Source organism: Lissotriton helveticus, chromosome 1_1, assembly GCF_964261635.1.
Source record: "Lissotriton helveticus chromosome 1_1, aLisHel1.1, whole genome shotgun sequence".
Taxonomy (NCBI): domain Eukaryota; kingdom Metazoa; phylum Chordata; class Amphibia; order Caudata; family Salamandridae; genus Lissotriton; species Lissotriton helveticus.
In genome coordinates this window covers 895306187-895327811 of record NC_136057.1, presented here as the reverse complement: position 1 = coordinate 895327811, position 21625 = coordinate 895306187, and the positions used below count along the sequence as shown (strand labels likewise).

General features: G+C 48.2%; 1 protein-coding gene across 2 annotated transcripts in view; it reads right to left on the bottom strand.

The window, feature by feature from the left end:
• Positions 1-21625, bottom strand: part of HAL (histidine ammonia-lyase) — a 387900-nt gene that overhangs the window by 212294 nt on the left and 153981 nt on the right. For both annotated transcript variants that reach the window (XM_078675784.1, XM_078675792.1), the window contains one exon: positions 4985-5124. In XM_078675784.1, coding sequence (XP_078531910.1) covers positions 4985-5124 — 140 coding nt within the window. The remainder of the gene's footprint in view (positions 1-4984; positions 5125-21625) is intronic.

Genomic DNA, 21625 nt, shown 5'->3' with positions numbered 1-21625 from the left:
TGTAATGAGGAGAAGAGATTCTCCTGTTTAGAAAACTCCCTTACAATTTCCGGGAATCTCTCTGGAGTTTCCCCTGCCCACCTCTGTAGGGAAGCAGGCCAAGAATTTGGGGGTATGGTTTGACAAGAGCCTCTCCTCACTCCACATCAAGTAGTTGGCCGGCAACGGTTTTGGTCACCTCAAGACTTTAAGAAAGTTCTTTCCTTTCCTGCCCCAAGCAGCAAGAGAAATGGTCACCTGTGCTCTCATCCTGTCCTGGCTAGATTATGCCAACGTGCTCTACATTGGCATCCCTGGCTACCTAATAAAAAAGCTCCAGGTGGTCCAAAATACGGCAGCTAGACTTCTTCTGGGCATCTCTGCCAGGCACAGCGTGCGTCATCACCTGTGTTCCCTTCACTGGCTCCCCGTAGCTAAACTGGTGAAGTTTAAATCGCTAGTCCTAGCCCATCGCGCTCTTCATGGCCTTGGACCATCTTAGCCTCAAAAGTGGTTTGCCTTCTATGTGCCAACGAGACAGTTGCAATCGGCATCCCATTGCCTCACACTGGTTCCTCGTTTTAAGTACCAGAGGCTTGGTGGTTTGGTGCACTTCCTCTGGCATTACCCAATATCGAAGACCCGACAGTATTCAGAAAAATTAGAAAACGTACCTTTTTGTTTGATAGTCTCCTCTCTCCCCTTTAGACATTGCGCCAAGACACTTGTGAGTAGCCGTGCGCTTTAAAAATCCAAATAACAAAACATAACATAACATAAGTCTAGTTTGGGAAGTGCATGGGGTTAATTGGGAATTAGATGTTATAGAGAGAACAGAGTTAAGAGGTATTTTCTGAAGCACAAGTAAGATGAGGCCAATTTTCATTTCAGACATAGAGGTAGATGAAAACGCTTGCTTTCTTGTAGTCTCCCATTTTTATTTTTGGTATTTCCAGGACTACTTCGTTATTGCCCTAGGTTTTTCAAATACAGCCTTTAAAATGAAGCCTGTGTGCTTTTTAGACAGATGTCTGTGTGTGTGTGGGTAATGTAGGACAGGAAGAGGGGTTTGCATGTAATGCTTGCTGGTGTAGTTTGCAGAATGCATATATTATGTGATAACAATTGCTTTCTTCACAGTTAGGCATGCAAGTACAAGTAGCGCTGGGTTGAGCGGGAAACGTCTGTTGGCAGATAAGCAGTGATTAGAAGATTGCCTCAGTCAATGTCAGAGAGGACAAGATATAGTGTAGTCATGCAGAAGTAATGGGTTGCATGAAAATGTTTTCATTTTACACAAGAGGCTGTTTTTGTACCAAGTTCCTTATTGTCTTGTTCATAGAATATTTGATGGAGAGACCAAGTTCAATATAGAAACTGAAGGATTTGGTACTAGAGGTGAGGGGTAAGAAAAAGGCAATCCAGACATTCCACTACATTCAGCCTTGCTAATCTAGGATCTATAGTTTTAGGTGATCTGTGAAGTAAAGATACATGTCTTCCATTTATTGGAGGATGGCAATTCCAAGTGGTTCAATCTAGAGGTCTATATCTAATTAGCAGTGGCTGAAATTCAGAGGAGTCCATCTGGACATACTGCCACTTGTTTCAGAGGGACGTTTCTCCCAGATACTTTCACATGCAACGAAGGAGTGGGAGATCTCAAACCAAATTAATTTCTAATCTAACTGGACTTGGACTCCTTTGCCAAGCATAAGTTGTGCAAACGTCTGTCGACACTGAAGTGATATACTATTAAAGCCCTCCTCGGGAGCTGTTTGATGTTGTTTCAAGCTGGCTTCAGCTTTATCGAACCTAGTGGCAATCTATCAGCAGAAGAACCCAGGAAACATTGCTTGAGTGGTAGCGGTAGGCACACATCCTTTCATTATGAGGGAGTGATAACAGCATCAGACTAACACAACAAGGGGTTGTTTGAAACCTTCACAGTATGCTTCTAAAAGCTGCAATGCCAATAGCTTGGAGAATTTACTGGAATATGGAGAGAGACTCTAGCTTGTGCCAAATATTATCGGAGCTAGAAAGACATGCAGTGGACCCTCACCCAGAAGAAATACATAGTCACTCAACTCGACATCTACCAACACCCACAAGAGTTTTACAACCAGCACCTAGTATTGTGATGGTTTGAAAGAAAAAGGAGTTGCTGAGGGACAATGTATATAAGCCATCTGATAATGGATGATACTTTTCAGCTGTTCTGAACATAAATAATGAAACTCTCAGATACAGTTGATTCCTGGGCGAATGTATAGGACTACGTGAAACATGTGGTCCTTAAGGAGAATATGGTTGCCTCTATGGCACTTCTTTTTTTAATCTTGTAAATAGAAGACAATAATAATGATAAAGGGATTACTTTGAGTAAAATTTTAGAAATATTTAAGTAAGACCATGCAGATGTGGGGGAAGGAGTTCAACACACCTCTGATTAAAATTGAGATAGAGCCGTGTCAGAAGCATTAACACATGAGCTGTGGCGGCATTAAGAAGTAGTCAGAACTTAGATAACCACTCTACATACACGTCCTTTCACCCCTATTACTCCTATTTGTGACATAACACCCTCTTAACTTTCTTTAATTTAATATAAAGACTTCAAAGGAAGCATCCCTATGAAAATCGCAAAATATCATTTGGTTGTGTCATCAGGTGAGAAACACCTGACCTCAATGAATCGTGTTCATTTGAAAACACGTTTCATAATTTGGCATTTAGTAACTGACAGTGACATCTAGGAGTCAGAGAAGCACTAATATGATAACAAGAATTCTTAGACTGGTAGAAGCAGTCGTGTTGTCCCAGAGTTAGGCCTCAAAGCCTATCATCACAGATTAGAATTTTTTTGTAACTGCTCAACAGGGCCGGCGCTGGGCATGGGCAGTTGCACAGCGACCCACTCTCAGCCCACTAACTCAGCGCCCCACACCTATATGTTACAGCCAGGCCACAGCACACTGGCCCACTCATGACCTCTGCTCACCTAATTTGAGAGCAAGGTGCCTCCCTGCCATTGTGCCCATGGGAGGGGCCACTGGGTCTCGCAACCATGGTACAGTGAGGCGAGACCTAGCGGGCCCCTCCTATGGGCCCAGTTGCCATGAGACACTTTCTGCAGGTTTGTCCGGCAATCAGGCCTCCTATCCTGCTGCCCATTCAGAGGCACCTCCATGGGATGCCCATTGTACCACAGCAGTTTTAACCCTTTCTGATGAAAATCAACTCTCATACTTTCAGCCCTTTATGAGCTGCTAAGAGGGGCTTGTAGGTGGCTGGGAGGGAGTGGCTGCAGCTCAGAGGGGGTCTGCACACAGCAGCGTCGGTAGCAGGGTCCACTTAAGAGATGCAACCTGCATTTGTCAGGTTGTATGCAAATTAGAGGGGGCTCGCAGAGTCCCTTTCTGCCCAGGGCCCCCCAACATCCTAGAACCATCCCTGCTCAATAAGGTTAGGGGTAAGTAGACTTTTAGACTGAAAAGGATACATTCAGCTTTGTCCATTGAGTTGTAAATAGCTGTCCAAGATCCACTGCTGGCCACATCAATGGCTCATATTAGACTAATATAAATATAAGCAATATTTCAGCAGTAGTATGCCATTAATCCAAGCCTATCTATTAAAATGTGATGGCCGAAATTATCAAAAAGGCATGGAAATGTTCCAAGAGACCAGATAAGGTTTGTAGCATTCAAATACTTTTAGAACACCATCCTCAACCACAAGGAAAGTCACCACACCTATAATATCTTTTCATTGTGCACTTAAAAACGGCAGAAGTGCGGGGTGCAGAACAAAATAAACCAGTCTGTTGTTGCTATTATGTTTATTCAGTGTCTTGGTTTACATGATGACTTGATGTGGGTGAGCTTGTGGAATTTTCTGGTTGAGACTGGAGCACTATGACCACAGGCACCTCCAAGACTTGCTATCATTTACAGTCTTGTAACTTAGATAAAATATTGATTGTTTGTTAGATCAAAGATTGTTATTTTATGAGGTTTTTAATCATTTCCTTTCAAACACAGAGGAACAAATCCATGAAAAGGGGTTGATTAATTCAGCCTTGTGCAACTGTTGACAAGTTGGTGCAGACTTTAACAATCCAGGCTGGGGTAGTAGCTAACAGGGATACATAGCAGCAATGTTCTCTAGGTGACACTATTAAAGATCTGGTTCCTGAAATTAAGCATATTGACAGAATAATGTCCAGTCCTATGCCCCAAAAAAATCACAAAAGAAAATGTTTATTTCCCTGTAACCATCAGTGTGAAGCTTGCTCTACTGCAACATACAAATTTAAACATAGAGTAGATGCTCCACATAACTATCTGTGGTATTAAATCAAACGTAACTTTTACATTCCTGTGTACTTAAAGAGCATTCTGCTGATTGATTTTTAGGTTTATTTTACCTCTAAACTGTACACAAACTGAGAAAGATTTAACGTATTTCTTTAGGCTAAAAGATATTTCTGTTGCATGAAAAGGTTTTGTTGTAAAAAATGCTGCTTATTTTAATTCACTGATTAGTTCGGTTTAGTTAGCATATACTCATTTGTTTGACAGTATTTTATCAATCCGCAGATTGTGTTGGTATATATTTCGCCATTCATTTCCCTTGGCAGAGTCATTGATCTACCCGACTAAACCTTGACATTACACCAACTTGTAAACTATCTGGGACCCATCCTAGCACCAAGGCAGTTATCACTTTTAAATTCTACTGTAATCCCAATTTGCCAGTTCAATTTTTATCCAATAGTCCCAAAGAGAACATGCTTTAAAATTATATTTTTTGCTTTGCGCTAGTCCAAATTTAAAATAAAGAATCTTTTTTCAATTTGTTATGTAATCTGTTCTTTGTTACAGACAAAACTATCAAGTAGGTTTTCACTGAATCCTATTTTAATCCAGTAAATATACCATTGATACGTGGAATTCCTGGACTGTAACCTGTAGTCTACTACAACTTTAGACATACTTACATATTTAGCATCAGCCCATCCACTCTTTGGAGACCACATCTTGCCTTCTCCAATCAGGCCTAAAGCTAGATGAGCAAGAGGTGCAAGGTCTCCACTGGCGCCAACTGTCCCCTTCTCTGGAATATATGGCAGGCAGGATGCTACAGAAGCAAGCAACAGTGACACTGGCTATGTTAAATCAATAACATATCAAAAACGTTTCCAATTGAATACAAGCATGATATCTGTTGTCACTAGTGGCTGTGTTCAAAATTAAAAAGGGACAAAGTGCAGAAAAGTGCGTTCCATTAAGGCAGGGAACATGAAGACAGCAGAGAGACTTTCGGTGAGGGCAAATGTACCATCAAATTACTATAGGGGTTGCATTTTCTTTGTATCCATGTAATGAAGAATTTTAAATTGCAAGAGAAGACATGGTGCAATTTTACAAAGGATTCAAGGTAAAGTGTCAGGTCTTGTTTGATTGTATGACTTTACCCAGAATCAATTCTAACAATCCCACAATGCACTATCACTTCCCTTGGACAGAAATGCACTTATATATGAATAGACAAAACCCATCTCTGTTCTATTCCATCATGAAGAACAAACACCCTAAGATGCATGAAGGTAAAACACCTTCCATTATACTCATTCATTAATTTGTAATCAATGTTCCCCCTTCTCCTCCTTTTTCTATGCTACTGCTGAGTGTTTTGAAACAATGTGATATTCGATAAGTCACCACGGTGTCCTAATTTAACAAATTTACAATATTGTGTTGCTAGTACATAGGCTGGAATGGATTCATGAAAGGTATTTGATTTTAAACAAAAGCCAAAGTTAGCTCTCTTGATCCTTTCCTTTCTGAATTCCTTACTTTGGAGTTTCAGCTCATAAAATATTGTAAATTGGCTTCACCATAAGACATTGTGTAACACAAACAACTTTTTATCCCTCGTGAATGTTACTTTTTTTTCCAAAATCTTTTTATTGAATTTTCTTCAATGATACAAACTTTAAAAACAAACCACAATTGCGTTCAATTCGTCCCACAGGCACTTAGTCAGAGCATTAGATAGCTAAAGAGCCTGTACAGTTTATTCAAGAAAAGGACATGTCCCCAAATCACATGAACAGAAGTACATGAACGCTGAAAAGAAATGAACAAGAGAAACCAAAAAGAAAAGAAAAACCAAACATTTCCAGGATGTCATAGTGGCTTCTGTACTAGCTAGGAGTGGGGCGGGGTGCGTCCCCCCACGACCTGTGTGAGAGGGCCTGGAGGGGTTCAGGGCCAAGAGCCCCCAAAGAGAGCATCAGTCAATTATATCAGGAAGAGATGGAGGGCTCTCAGCTGAGCACCACAGCCAAGCAGTGGCAGCCCCTCCGACAAGTAGCTCACCAGGGGGCTCTAGATGTAATCAAAACGTTTTCAATAACGTCCGTCATCCGTTCGAGGGCCAGGGCCATTGTGTAAGTGGGGGTCCTCGATTTTCTTCCATGCCACTGCAATAGCCATTTTGGCTGCCCCCAAACACAGCCACATGATGGAGTGGTCGCCCTGAGTTTGGTATTTGAGGCTGGGGTCCCGAATACTTAGGAGCAAGTGTTCTAGAGAATCAGCAATCGGGTAGCCTAAGATGTGTTTAATTTGGGATAGGATTTCCTTCTAGAAGGGTTGGATAGAAGGACAGTCTCACCAGATGTGTCAGAAATCTCCCAACAATCTGCATCCCCACCAGCATCGGTCAGAGGTATCTGGAAAGACGGAGTGTCATTTTTGTGGGTGAAGGTACCTGTCATACATAGTTTTGTAGTGAACTTCCCTCAAGAACATGGAGCGATTGTGCTTGGTGATATCTCTATAAAGGGATTCCCATTGTTTCTCCGAAGGGGGGGGATAGTGGGATGCCCTCCCAAAATCTCTTGTAACGCGGGGTCTGATGTAGGCTAAGGGAGAGCAGGAAAGCATTTAAAAATAAGATGTAGCCATTAGCTGTAGGGCCAGTTTGAACAAATCTTGAGAGCAATTCTCTGGTGGCCACCTGTCGCATGAGTGGCTGCTGGGTCCAGTGCTTTAATTGGACGTAGTGATAGTCTTCATTGAGTGGGAGTTGGAAGCAGGTTGCACAGTCAGCGAATATCCTCATCTTTCCCTTGAGGAAGAGGTCCGAAACCATGAGACATCCTCCCTCTCTCAGTTTATCAAAGGGTCCCTCTCTGAGCACAGGGGGGGAGGCAGTGTTGAAGTAGACAGGGGTGTAGGGGGACGGGAAAGTGGTCAGAGGCAGGGTTTTGGTTACAGTGTCCCATACCTGAAGGGTAGTCGCTGTGGGGATACTTAGGCGTTGGTTGGTCTGTCAACCTTTTGCTTCCAGAGCAAGTCCAAGATGGTTCTACCCATCACTTGTCTATCCATGTGAAGCCACAGTTTCTCTGATGCTCTAAGCGACCAGGACCCGAAACTAAGCAGCTCTGTAATACAGCAGAAAATCCGGAATAGCCAGTTCCCCCTCCGATCTCACTAGAAGGCGTGGAGGAAGACGTGCCCTCTGGCCTAGCCAAATACATTTTATGATCATAGTTTGTAGCTCTTTAAATAGATCTTTCTCAAGTGTGATAGGTAGGCCCTGAAAGAGGTAGAGAAGGCGGGGGAGAACGTTAATTTTTATGGCAATAATGAATCCTATCCATGATTGATATGCTGCGCTCCATCTCTTGAGGTCTGCTTTGAGTTCTCAGTAGGGGTTGAAGTTAGCCCTATATAGGTCACCTAGTTTGGGAGTGATGTGGATGCCCAGGTATGTGATTGCCTTATGTGCACAGCGGGAGGAGGACATCCTCTCAACATCTCTTTGTACTTCTGGGGGCAACGTCAGGCTCAATAGGAAGGATTTAGGTAGGTTGACCTTGAACCCGATACCCTTTCAAACTGCATTAATTCAAGTTGTATCGCCGTTGGGGATTTAGCGGGATTGGAAACCGGCAGGGAAACATCGTCTGCGAACAATGAGACTTTGTGTTTGTCAGAGCCAAACTTAATACCGCTAATCTCTGGATTCACTCTTATCCTTGCTGCAAACGGTTGGATACTAAGGGCAAAGAGCATTGGAGAAAAGGGGCAGCCCTTTCTAGTGCCTCGTACCAATCTAAAAAAGTCAGACGCAACCCCGTTCACCAAAACCCTGGACCTCGGGGAGCTGTAGTTGGCACTCACCATCCCCAGGAAGGCCTCACAGACCCCAAAGCGACAAAGGGAATGTAGCAAGAAGGTCCAATCGACCCGGTCAAAGGCCTTCACCACGTCTAGGTACAAGAGGGCTGCAGGTATATGTTTCTTCTGGACCTTGTCTATGTGGTGAAACACCCTATGGAGATTATCATGGATCTGGCCCCATTGATGAAGCCTGATTGCTCAAGGTGAATAAGGCTGGGTTGGACATCCTCCAGTCTGGTAGCTAAGACTTTAGAATATATTTTAGCATCTAGGTTTAACAGGGTGATGGGTCTGTAGGAGGCACATTCCTGGGGATCCTTCCCTGCCTTTGGGATTATTGTGATCAAAGCCTCTCCCATGGAGGGGGACACCGTTTGGTTCGCATTCCCTTTCCTGTTTTGCCCTTAGTGGTTGTGCTAGCATTGGGCCTACCTTACCTTTCCCTTCATAGCCATATGCCTGGAGTCTCAGAATTGTTTTCTCGTTCTATTGGTATAGATGGCTCAAAGTTTCTCTCTGAGGGCTGTGACTTTCCTGAGAGTTGGAACAGATGGAGAATCTTTGTGTGATTTTTCTGTGTCAAGTAGCTCTTTATCCAGCTATAGCCTTACTTTAGTCTGGAGCTTTTTCAGGGAGGTAGTGAATGCGATGCAGTGCCCTCTTATAAAAGCCTAGAAGGCATCCCAATTATTTACAGGAGAGGTATCGGCAGAGTCATTGGTCGTGAAGAAGTCCCTAATCTATTTTCGGATATCATCTCTGTGTAGCCTGTCTCGACACAATACGTTGGGAAAGTACCATCTGGTCAGCTTAGTTAGTGGCGCTGGCCAATTTATTAGGCAAGTCAAGGGAGCGTGGTCCGAGAGACTAATGGAAGGAAGAGGGAGGCCGTGCATGCATGTAGGAGTGATTGACTAATAAAGGTATGGTCTATTCTGGAGTATGTTCTATGGGCATGAGAAAAGAAGGAACAGTCCTGTGTAGCAGGGTTAAGCTCCCGCCATACATCAAGCAGCCCCATTTGTTGCAGGGATGATTTCAGCGTTTTACTAAACACTCCCCCCATAGCTCTCTATGGGTGTGTGGTATCTAGCTTTGGGTCCCAAATGAGAATAAAGTCCCCCATTAAAATCTATTCTCCAGAAGCTAACCCCTCCAAGGCTGCAAGAAAGGAAGAGAGAAAGTCAGCCTGCCCACCATTTGGCGCATAAACTGTGGCGATTGTGCAGGGGCGACCCATCAACATCCCTCTGACCATCAGGAATCTCCCCTCCCTATCAGATTTGGTGTCCTCAGGCTCAAACTGTACAGAAGAGAGAAACAGCAGGGCCACCCCATTTTTTTTCTTACGTTAGCGGATCGAAGGATCATGGGATATTGACTATGCTTCAGCCTCTGTTCTTCCCCTTTCTTAATGTGGGTCTCCTTCAAGGCCACCACCTGTGCTTGCTGATCTCCCAAAAATTTCCATAAACGTTGCCATTTGTTAAGGAAGTTGAGCCCCCTAACACTCCATGACATAAGTTTCACTACCATTTATATTGGCACATGCACTACTTCCTAAAGGGTCCCCGCTCCAACATGCCCTCCCTTGTCACCCGAGGTGCCCCAGCCCCCCTCACCACCTCTGCCCCTGCACTATCCTCAAGATGGCCACCCTGGAAAAATCATTAACAACTGAATTAACAAAACAAATAACAGAATACGTTCGCAAAGTCCCAAAAGAACTTCAGCTTCTGGCGGCTACTGGGGCAGGACCATTCCTTCTCCCAGAGCCCTACGAGTGTTCTTTTTGGACACTGTTTCTAGAGGGATCCCAGCCAGAGTCCTTGTCAAGCAGATAGTGGCCGCACTCAGAGACTGGGTCTATAGCAGAAGAGAGAAGAGGGGGCCTTCTCTACATCGACTTCCCAGAGCACACGAGCACCCAGAGATAAAATCCTCTGTAAATGAGGTCCCCTCTCTCAACCATGTCCCTCTGCAGAGTAGTTGAAGACATCCTATTACCTTGTGCACTAGCCAGCCAGGGAGGTGTCGTTCGAGTGGCACCGACTTGCTTCCCCTCTTGGGTGTCTGCCATGGGCCGGGGGCCTCCCGCCCAGAGGGCCGCTCCGTTCTAACGCCCCCTGCTGTTGCTTCCTTCTGAGGAGAAGTCCTCCCAAGGCTGAGGAGGGCCGCCGCTCCCTCCACCTCTGTGAAGTGCTGCTTTGTTGAAGGAGAAGGCTATTCCAAATGGGTAAGTCCAACTGTATTTTATCTGGCACTCCCGTAGGTTTGTTGTGATTAGACAGAATTGTTGACGCCTCATGAGCGTGGCCTGGGCCACATTTTGGAAGAAAGCACAGGACACCCCCTGATACTCTACCGATGCCCTGGTTCTTGCCTTTTGAAGGATCAGTTCCTTGACTCTGAAGGAGTTGAATTTTGCCAGGATATCTCTCGGGTGTCTACCCTGGGTGCGCCTTCCAGTCACACTTCAGCCGTGTCCCCTCCTAGCACGCTAGAAAACTGGTCCACCATGTATGCGTCCTGATCCGATCCTTCTCTTCCTTCTTACTGGCACCTCACTCTGATATTATCTCTCCGGGAGCAGTTCTCCAAATCCTCGCGTTTGAGAAGAGTTCAGCTGGGCAGAGAGAGAGTCTGCACCCTCTTCTAGAGGTTGGAGGCGGCCTTCCAATTCCGGACATTTCACCTCCAACTCCAGGGTGTGCATTCCAGTTGAATCCACATCCACCTGGAGCGCAACTATTTTGGTCCCCATCTCTTCTTTGAAGGTCTCAAAGGATGCCCCCAGGTCTGCTTTGATGTCTTCCCGCAGCTCTCTTTTAAATTCTTTCAGGGTTGCTAGAAAGTCTTCTCAAGTGAGCGCCATCCTCCCCGCCTCCAGATTGCCCTCTTTCTCTTGTCCCCCACTCAGTCTGGATGCCCCAAAGTAGCTGGAGACCCTGTTGGGTTTCTGGGTTGCACTTTTTTCGGTGGCAGTTCGTAGGGTCAAAACTGCACTTCTCGTCGTGTAGGTTGTTGGTCGAGTGAAGGGGTGTGGGCTCAGTGAAAGTCGCTCTTTGTCACACCACAAAGCTCAATGACTCAGAGGTTCTTGTGGGCCCCTCTGTCTGGTCCAGGGGACAGCCTTCTAGGTTCTCCTTCTTGCCCTCTCAGGCACCTGGGACATTCATAACATTTTGCTGGGCCTTTGCCCCGGTTGCACGGTCTGCTTCTCTGTTAAGGCAAATCAGGCACCATCTTAAAGTCAGGGATAAGCCTCTGCAACCCTCCCGATGATCTCAGCTACCGCGGATGTGCACCACAGGCTGGGGGGTTGCCACGGGCACCTTGCCGGCCCCCTGCTCCCGCATCATCAGGGCTTACCCCTCGCCTTTTGTGGCGTGAGCGCTACGGGGACGGCTGTCCTTACCGCCTGTGTGTTGCTCCATTGGCGCCTCACTACCCCTCCTCCTGCGTGCTGTCTAGGAGCCATTTCTCTCTCAGAGTGGCCGAGACGCCCCCAGTCTCCGCTCCAGGGGCCCGCTGCTGCCTCCATTTTAAGTCAGCAGCACTGATCCCCGGGTTTCTCAAAGAGCCACTGCTTCTGGTGGCCTTTTCCATCTCAGAGGGGCAGAGACACCTTTAGTCTGCGCTCCGGGGGCCTTCTGCTGCTGGGTTCATGCTTCCAGGAATCTCCTACGGTGTCGCTAGACTCCGCGGAGAACGGTCGCTATTTTAGGTCAACAGCGTCGCTCCCCGCATCTGCCAAATGGCCGCTGCTCCCCGCATCTGCCAAATGGCTGCTGCTGGACCTTCTCTCCACTTCTGCAGCGTCCCAGGGGTGTCCTTTTATTTGTGCATGTTCAGTCCCGGCCTCTCAGCTGTCCTTCGCCCGGGACTGAGCGTCCGAATTGGCGAACTCATGGGGCTCACCGCGGAGCCGATCTAAGTCACGTCCTCGCTGCCATGATTGCTGGCCAGGCCCCTGTGAATGTTACTTTTACATATTTCGGTGTATTCAAATGGGATATTCAAGTGATTTAATTGAAATAGAAAAGAGCCTCATGTTCTAGAAGGCACTGCTGTGATAAATGAACACCCCTAACAGAACACAAGGTGTTTTTATCATATGGAGTCAAAGTAACATCCAAACATTTATGTTCTTGAGAACCTTTTGGGAAGGCCTGGGAAAAGGTGCAGGTACTCCTGATCGAGACCAATAAAGCCTGAAACTGCTCACAGCATTGAAGGTTCAGAGCCTGCCTAATGTTTTCCAGGCAAAACGTCTTCTGACACAATTTCGGAAAACAAGAAAGTGATTGTCGTAAACATATGCTCTAACAGTTACAGCTTAATATTAACTTAATATTAAGTGAAAAATGCAGACAGAGACTCTGACAACAATCATGATGCTCATGATTATCTCTCTTCTTTGGAGGAAATACACTGTTTATTGTCCCTTATCAGCTCTCAACAAAGGAAAACTATGAGGTATGATTAGATGTTAAGGTGACCACTTACAAATGGTTTATAGTGCATCCAGAAACCAGCATGCAAACTGAAGCTATGCAGAATTGTCCCTTTTCTTATTAGGGAAGCAACATAAACTGGTGGAAATGGATGTGCTGTGTTTATGCTCCAGTGCAACTTATTTGTAACATGGGCCTAGGTTACCTAAAAGGAAAACTATATTGGAACTGCATTGGAACAATGTCAAAGACCCCAAAGTGGCAGCACTCAGCAACCTGCTCCAGGACCTCAACATGATCCAAACATGCAGAGGACTAACCCATAACAAAGGTACCACACTTGACCTCATCATCGCTAAGATCAATAAACATGTTAGACATCATCCCAACAGATTGGTCAGACCACCGCCAAATTATTTTCCAAATATACACACAAGAAACTAAAATCAAGGACCAAAGGAGAAAACGTGGGAGAGGGATTTCAGCAGCGTAAACAGATCAGAACTGGTGAATCAATGCTAAACCTCCATGGCACCCCTGACTGACCATACATCTTTTCAAGATCTAACGCATCATTACAACAGCAGTACGATCAACATAATTCAGAAGGCTGCACCATTACTACTAAAAAGGCAAAAAAGAAAGCCATCAGGAAAATGGTCAACCAAAGCATAAACCATGAAAGAAGACAACAAAGACATCTGGAGGGGGCGTGGTCTCGCAACTCATGGAGTGAGATGTACACCATTAGAGCTCCGGGCCGCCGCTAAAAACTATTTCCAGCATTGTTACGAGCTGAAAGCGGCTTTGGTCGAGGTCCACTCACTGCGGTGTGGTGGAGGCTTGGAGATTCCTGGTGACGCCTGGGAACGGAGACCCTGCCGCCACAGGCAGCGCAGCCGGGAGACGACCGTTGGGCCCGCCATCTTAAGCACCCGGGCCTAGTGCGGTGCTTGCCTCCCTCTGTGTGGATTGTGGACACGGGGACTCCCCCGGGTGTCCCTGAGGAGACTGGATGGGACCCGGGTGTCCCCGGATACTGAGGCTTCCCAGCGGCTCCCCGCCGGGAGAGGTGACGGCCTGGCTGGCGAGGACAGATTAAAGGACGAGGCACCCGCCATTATCAGCGCCCGGAGCCCACACTGCACTGCCTGCCCCGCACTGGATGCCTTGCTGTGCTGGGGCCTGCCGCGCTGCCCAGGGTCACGTGAGGGGGCCTGTGGCTGAATTTAAGTAGTGCAGTTAGCAGCTGCCCCCTCCTCCACAAAGCGCCTGCCATTTTGGGTGCCCAGGGCCCGCTCTGCAATATTAGCCCTGCTCTGCAGAGGTGCTGGGGGCGCCAGAACCGGCTGGCACATCGGGCCTGCTACACGAAAGGCGGAGGTTAGAGACTACCTGCCATTTTGCGCCCTGAGAACTGCGCTGGCCCTGCCTGCTCTTTGATGGCTGGACTGCGATGGCAGGGCTCAGGAGAGTGAGCCCTGTACAGGTACGGGGGCAGGGGTTGTCGAAGTCGCCGCTGGGTGGGGGGGGGGGCAGCATCTTGGCAGGTACTGAGTGGGTCCCCTGAGCTCACGATGTGCTCCAGGTCTAGTCTTGGGCTCTAGAGGCGACACCCCTCTCCCACCGGAAGAGTCAGCTCTAGCATTTGCAAACTGCCCTGTATGTACCTGCTGACTTTGGACACTCTGCTTCTGTCATTCTGCCTGCGACCCTTGATGGAGTTATGTGCCCCCCTCAGCCTCCCAGATAGCAACGTCGCCTTGTGCTAGTAGCCGGCAGTGGGAATACAGCACCGCAGACGGAGCCCCTTCCTCCCTTCTTCCTTGGCGCTGAACCGATTGATCTTCGTGGGGCTGGGGGGAGTTGAATAAGTTTCTTGAGTACCTGCTTGCCTAAGCGGGCGGATGCTTGAGGCCCACCTCTTGGCTGACAATATTGCCTCCCGGTTTGCACAACTAAACCGCAGGACACAAGGGTGCTGATTCTTTCATAGATAGAGGGGCTGGTCATTGGCCCAACATCTCTGCAACCCTCCTTCCACCTTCCTCCCTTTGGGTGGGGCCCTATCCCCGCTGGCCGCTATATCTGGACTGTGTACACCCAGAGGCTGTGGAGAGACTGCCTTGCTGTGAGACTGGTCTGATGCCTGCTCTGCTGGCTGGCTCTTCGCCCCTGGGACCCACATATAGCCCGCAGTCTTCAGAACCAACATCCCGCATTAGCACGGTAGTGGGCCTGTCCCTCTGTTGCTGCTCGCGCGGGGGGTGCGGGGGCTGTGTGGTGGAAAGCACTGACTCAGTGAGCTGGTAACATTTTTGAACGAAGGAGCGACCCCAGAGGGACCCGCAGTGGCAGAGCAGCCCTCCTATATGGCTACGACGCGGTCCAGAACTGGAATGATGCTTCAGCGACCCCTAAAAAGCCTGCGCCTGCAACCTCGAACATGGGGGACAAACTGGCCCTGCCTGTGCTGGCGACTGGAGGCCCATCTGACCCAGCTACACAATCTTTCATGTCGCTCTTCATGCAAGAACTCAAATCTGAGATAGGGTCTTTGCGCAGCGAGGTTCAGGCTTCCGTCAAAGATCTTCGGAAAGATGGGGGGGGGAGTTGGGCGACCTAGTAGACGACATGGAACGAACCCTAGACGCTCGCACAGAAGACCAGGAACACTTATGGCAGCGGTTTGCCACTTTGGAAGAACAGCACATTGAGTTGCAGATCAAACAGGAGGATTTTGAAAATAGGGGGCGATGGAACAACATACGCATACGGGGTTTCCGATCGGAGCTGAAGGTGCTGATATCCTGACCTTTGTGGCGGACTTACTATGTGACATCCGAGGAGATGACGACCCGCATCGCCGGCCTTAGACCGTGCACACCGAGTGACTGGACCCCCGGGGAGGGCCAGCCTCATGCCTGACATCCTAACGTGGGTCCATATTTTCACAGAGAAAGAAGCAATCCTCAAAGCAGCTCGAGATAAACCCAAGATTCGGCTTAACGGTGTGCCCATCCAGTTATACCAAGACTTGGCCCCCCACGACGCTGATTTCCGACCCATCACCGAGAAGCTCCGTGAACTCAACATCCGCTACCAATGGGGACATCCCTTCGCCCTAATTTTCCAGTGGGAGTCTAAGCGGTGAGTACTGCTCCAGATCCCGGACTCCCCACCGGTGAGTCCCTCCCGACTGCCTCATAAGAACCGGACTCCACTAAAGCCACAGTGGAACGTAGTACACTGCTCTTGGCGCCCTTCCTCCAGGGGTCGCAGCAGCTCCTCTCGGGAGAAGGAAGACATAATCCAACACATCAAATCTTTAGAAAGCGGTCAGTCGCCCTCGAGCTCACAAACGGCTGCTGCTAAGTAGACAGACTCTCGGAGTCCTGCAAGTCCCGAAGTATACTACCCATCGCACCTGAATATCCTCCACTATTGATCTGTCACCCACCTGGACCCCTACTGACAAGTCTTGCACGTCTGCTCACACGGGCTGGGCTCAGTTGGGGCTGGGGTGGACCACAGCGCTCCTTCCTAGCTCTTGTATCAGGTCGCACCAAGTTCATGCATAGCAAGCAGAACTTATCGCAGTGTGCATGGATCCCGGTAGGAGTCTTGTCTTCTGCGCGTCTGCAAGCATTTTTTTTACGCTGTTGGCTGTGTTGCTAGCACAATTCCATGTTACTTGTTGTGGGGTGGATCCTCGCCCACGAAGCCCGAGCCACAAGGTTCTCTTCATTCCTGATCGGGAGGCTCAGCAAACAGGTGGGGGGCGGTCCAGGGGCTACACTTCATTGATGCGCCTATCGAAGTGCGAAGTGATTAATATGGACTGACCCTTCCTGTGCTAGACATTTATCCACGAGAGACTGGGGCGGATTGCTTCATCAATACCTAGAGGTGCTAAAAGGAGCGTGATACTTTGGCGGAGAGCCATCGCCTCCAGACCCACAAATGATTGTTGCCACTCGGCCTGCCTGAACTTTCATGGTCACGTTTGCCACTTGCCCTGTGCCCCGGGATGGGCTCTGAACCACCGCTATGTAGAGGATGAACCTTGTTGCTCTGCGCACCGGCAGACACATTGACGATCCTGTAGATCCCACTCTAGCGGCGGTGGCCCGGAGCTGTGTTCCTGAGTCCCTGACACCCGTTCCAGCGCGCTGACCAGCCCTCACTCCTATTGCTGGGAGAGTGACATCTAAGGGACAGCCTGTGCCGTAGTGCCTGGCTACTCCCTAGACAGGACTAGGAATCTGTTGGTCATGTTGGCCGTATCAGTAGTTACGATGTTTTAACCACCCTTACCCCTCCCCCCTCTTTCCCCTTCCTACCTCCTCTCCTGGTGGGGGGAGTTCTTGTGCTCCTGGGAGACCCCCTGGCGGCTATCCAGCCTGATGCACCACTTGTTTGAGACAGCGAACCTTCCTGATGATAGGTGACGATGACTTCTGTACCCTGTTTGAAAATCTTGTCCCTTAATGTGAAGGGTCTCAATTCCCCCAGCAAAAGGCAACAGATATGGCGATGCCTCTTAATGCAGAACCCAGACATAATCTTCCTGCAAGAGACGCACCTTCTCAGGAACGACGAACAACATATGTCCCATTCGCGTTTCCCTCACCAATTTTGGTCCTCAGCAGCCACCAAGACAGCGGGTGAAGCTATCCTAACCCGGGAGGGCATCTCACAGGGCGACGCTAAAGTAGTCCGGGACTCTGAAGGCAGATTCCTTAAGGTGGGGGGGTCAGGAGAGGTCATCGCACACTCACCCTTTGCAATGTGTATGTGCCAAATAAGGGTCAAGACGCTTTCCTGCGTGGGATTTTGCGGGAGTACATAATGCCGTGGGTACGGACCTCATAGTGGGGGGTGAACTTGGTGTGGGATGTAGGGTTGGACCGCAGCGAGGGCGCATTTCACGGGGTGGGGGCTTTGTCGGCGGCAACGAAAAAAAATGTCAATGCTTTAAATCTCATAAATGCCTGGCGATACCACTCCCCGGAGAGCGGCGGCTACACTTTCTACTCTCACGGGCATCGATCTTATTCTCACATTGATCTCCTCTTTGTGTCCCATCCTCTGGTTGAAGATATCCTCTCCGCAGACATCTCTGATATCTCAGTATCTGACCACGCACATATAGAAATTCATCTCCATGAGTGCTTCACTCATCCTGCGCGTGCTACGAGATGGCGATTTCCGCTCCACGTTCTTCGGGACCCGGTGAATAAGGAAGAGCTCCAGACTGCCATCTCCTCTTATTTTGAAGCTAATGATCTCCCAGACACACCCCTCCCAGTTTTGTGGGATGCATTTAAAGCTACACCTTAACATCGCTTGCTATCGCCAGGCCGCGGGAAGCGCGCCTATATGAGACCAAACTTGCGCGCGAAATTAAAACTTTGGAGAAGTTAGATCAGGAACGACCCTTGGCGATGCATAAACGGCACTTGGCCGTCCTTAGGGGCCAACTTCGAGCCCATAGGACGAACAAGGGAGAACGCGCTTTGCTGGCATTGTGTCAGCGCTATTATGATGGGGGACAAGGTGAGTACTGTCTTAGCGCGTCATCTGAGAATGAGGGCAGTCAAAGCTCACATCGCCAAACTAAAGCTAGGAGAAGGGTCATGGGCTACCACAGAGTCTGACAAACTCGGAATGTTCCAAGATTACTATGCGTCTCTCTATGCCCGTTGCACGTAGTACAGCACCAAAACTGTGCTTAAGCGTGTAGTGTAGCATCTAAATGAACAATATTCTCAAATGCTTTGAAAAGCAATTTTACATGCTTAACAGCATATAACCAATTCACAAAAATGAAAAAGCAATTTTACATGCTTAACAGCATATAACCAATTCACATAAATGAACTTTTACAGTGTAAACATTAGATAATGAGAGAGCTGATGATTTTGGGGTCCCCCCTAACCTAGGGGGAGCACCAAGCAGATGCCTTGAACACAAAGAGCATAAACAAAAAGCACATTTTGTTGAACTTCAGTGGTGATCCCATCATTTTAGGACCACCCCAAAGCACAGTTATTGGCAAAAAAACAATCCCAACCAAAGGCCCTGCAAAGCATTATGGGACAAGATTAGCAGTGGCAGTGAATATTATAGTATCCAATATCAAAATCATTCTACAAAGAGCTGCAGTTCCACTGGTCGTCCCTAGATGTCCTTCACAAGTCAAATGCAAAGCATTGAAATTATTCTTACATCAAGCTGCAGTTCCACTGGTCGTCCCTAGATGTCCCTCACAAGTCAAATGCAAAACCATTGAAACCCTTCCATCAAGCATTTGCATTTGACTTGTGAGGGACATCTAGGGACGACCAGTGGAACTGCAGCTCTTTGTAGAAATCTTTTGATATTGTATACTATATATTATTCACTGCCCACTGCTAATCTCATCCCATAATGCTTTGCAGGGCCTTTGGTTGGGAATGTTTTTTTGCCAATAACTGTTTGGGTTTGTCCTAAGAGGATGGGACCACAACTAAATCGTTCAATAAGATGTGCTTTTTTGTTTTCAAGGCATCTGTTTGGTACTCTCCCTAGGTTAAGTAGGATCCCAAAATCATCACATCTCCCACTGCTTACCAATTTTTCAGTTTCACCATTGTGAAAGTACTATATGCACTTCAGCATATAAAGATAGAAAAGTTTACTTTATCATATCTGGTCATGTACAGGAAGCTTTTTGCAATTGTTTTGCAAATTTAGCACAGTACACAGTGTCTTCAGCTATGCTACGCAGACTACGTGTACTACGCAAGGTATAAAGAATACTACGTGAAGCTACGTGTAGTGCTGCTACGCAAACTACGCCAAGCCTTACCCGAGATCCACCCGCCCCTGAACTCATATCGGCTGCTCTGGACTCCTGCGACAACGACCCCCTGAATGACTACCATGCCAAACTTTTGGAGGAGCCAATTACGCCGGAGGAGCTGGCTGGTGCCCTGAAAGAACTCCCACTTGGCAAAACGCCGGGCCTGGATGGGCTCCCAGTTTTGTTTTATCGCACTTACCTGCCGCAACTCCAAACGCATATGTTGCGGCTTTTTAACTCTTTTATGAACACTGTAGGGCCATCCCCGGACATGGCTATGGCTGAAATTGCCCTAATTCCCAAGCCTGGAGAAGTACCACACACTCTGCTCTTCCTTCCACCCGATCGCCTTGTTAAATGCGGATCTTAAAATATACACAAAAATCTTGCCGAAACGACTCAGCGTGTACCTGCCCAACCTCATCGAGCCAGATCAGGTAGGCTTAATTCAACAACGGCAAGGGGCGGACAACGTGCGGCGAGTCGCGCACCTTGTAGGGAGGGCACGGCACTGGAAGATCCCCACCTGCTTGCTCTTGCTGGATGCCGAAATGGCGTTCGACCGAGTGGACTGGGGATTTCTCCGCGCTGTCCTGCAGAAAGTCAGTCTAGGCTCGCAAATGATAGCGCGCATCATGGCTCCGAACATCTCACCCCTCGCTAGAGTGTGTCAATGGGCAGCCTACACACCCCATCTCTATTCTTAGGGGTACTAGACAGGGTTGTCCCCTGTCGCCCCTATTGTTCGCCCTTGTCGTGGAGCCACTCGCTATTAAGATTCTTTATCTACTCCAAACACTGCCAACACCCATCCCGGAACACCAGATCCAGGGACGACTGTAACGGGAGCTAATAGCATGTATATGGTGGGGGAAGAAACGGAGATTCTCTAGACAAATTTTAATGCTTCCGCAGGATAGAGGAGGGCTCGCTTGCCCTAACCTGATGGAATACTACTGGGCGTCCCACCTCCGCTTTATACCAGAATGGACGGCGTGGGAAAGTGAGAAGGTATGGTTCTACATGGACAGAGCAATCACTTGCCGCCCCCTCTGGGATCATGCGTGGTTACCTCGGGAGGCACGCCACCGCAGCGCCTACATGGTGTTTCCTACTAAAATGGTGCTTGAGATTTGGGATAGAGCGGCGGTGCGTCGGGGCCTCACTACCTTTCCAACCCTGCATACCCCAATTGCACGCAATCCGCAGTTCCCTCCTGCGTACTCTCCGCCCTATTTTGCAAATTGGACGGATAATGATTGCAGAACGATTCGCAACTTATTCATGGGGGAAGACATCAAAACATTCTCCCAATGTAAGCAAGACTTCAAGCTGGCCGAGACAGCCAAATACCAGTATCTTCAACTCCGGCACTGGCTGCAGGGATCCTCGCTATCGCAAGCAGCCACCCGACCTTTCACACCGTTTGAACAACTGGCGCGTACCTTTAGCTCCTCCAAGGGGTTAATCTCTCGCATATACCAAATCCTTCAGCACTCCTGCCACTTAGACCCTCATCCGTACCAGGTGCAGTGGCAATCCCTGTCTGACGCCGACGTGGCCCCTTCCCAGAGGGCGCGTCTTTGGCGCGATATCCCAAAAACTTTCCATAGCATTCCCCAGCAGGATTCCGCCTACAAGGTGATGACCCAGTGGTACTATACTCCGTCTCGGCTTCAAAAGATGTTCCCCAATGCGTCTCCCCTGTGCTGGCACTGCACACAAGCGATTGGTGATTTTATACACATCTGGTGGTCATGCCCTCTCCTTGCTACCTACTGGAAAGAGGTCCTTAGCCATATTAAATGGGTCTTAGGGTACCCCCTGCCTGAAACCCCACTCACTACAATTCTGGGCCTTAGGCCAGTGAACTTGCGAGCAATGACCCGCCGGGACCAGCACCTTAGCCTCCACATGCTAGGAGCTGCAAAGCAGACTATTGCATTATACTGGAAGAAATGTGACCCACCCTCAATAAACGTATGGTTCTCTTGCTTATGGTACACAGTGGCAATGGAGCTTCTCACGGCACGCCTACAGTTTCGAGAAGTTAAATACACAAAGATGTGGAAACCGCTGGTAGAGCATCTGGGGAGGCTAGAAAACGCTCTGCTGCGACCACCAAGACTCAGAGCACT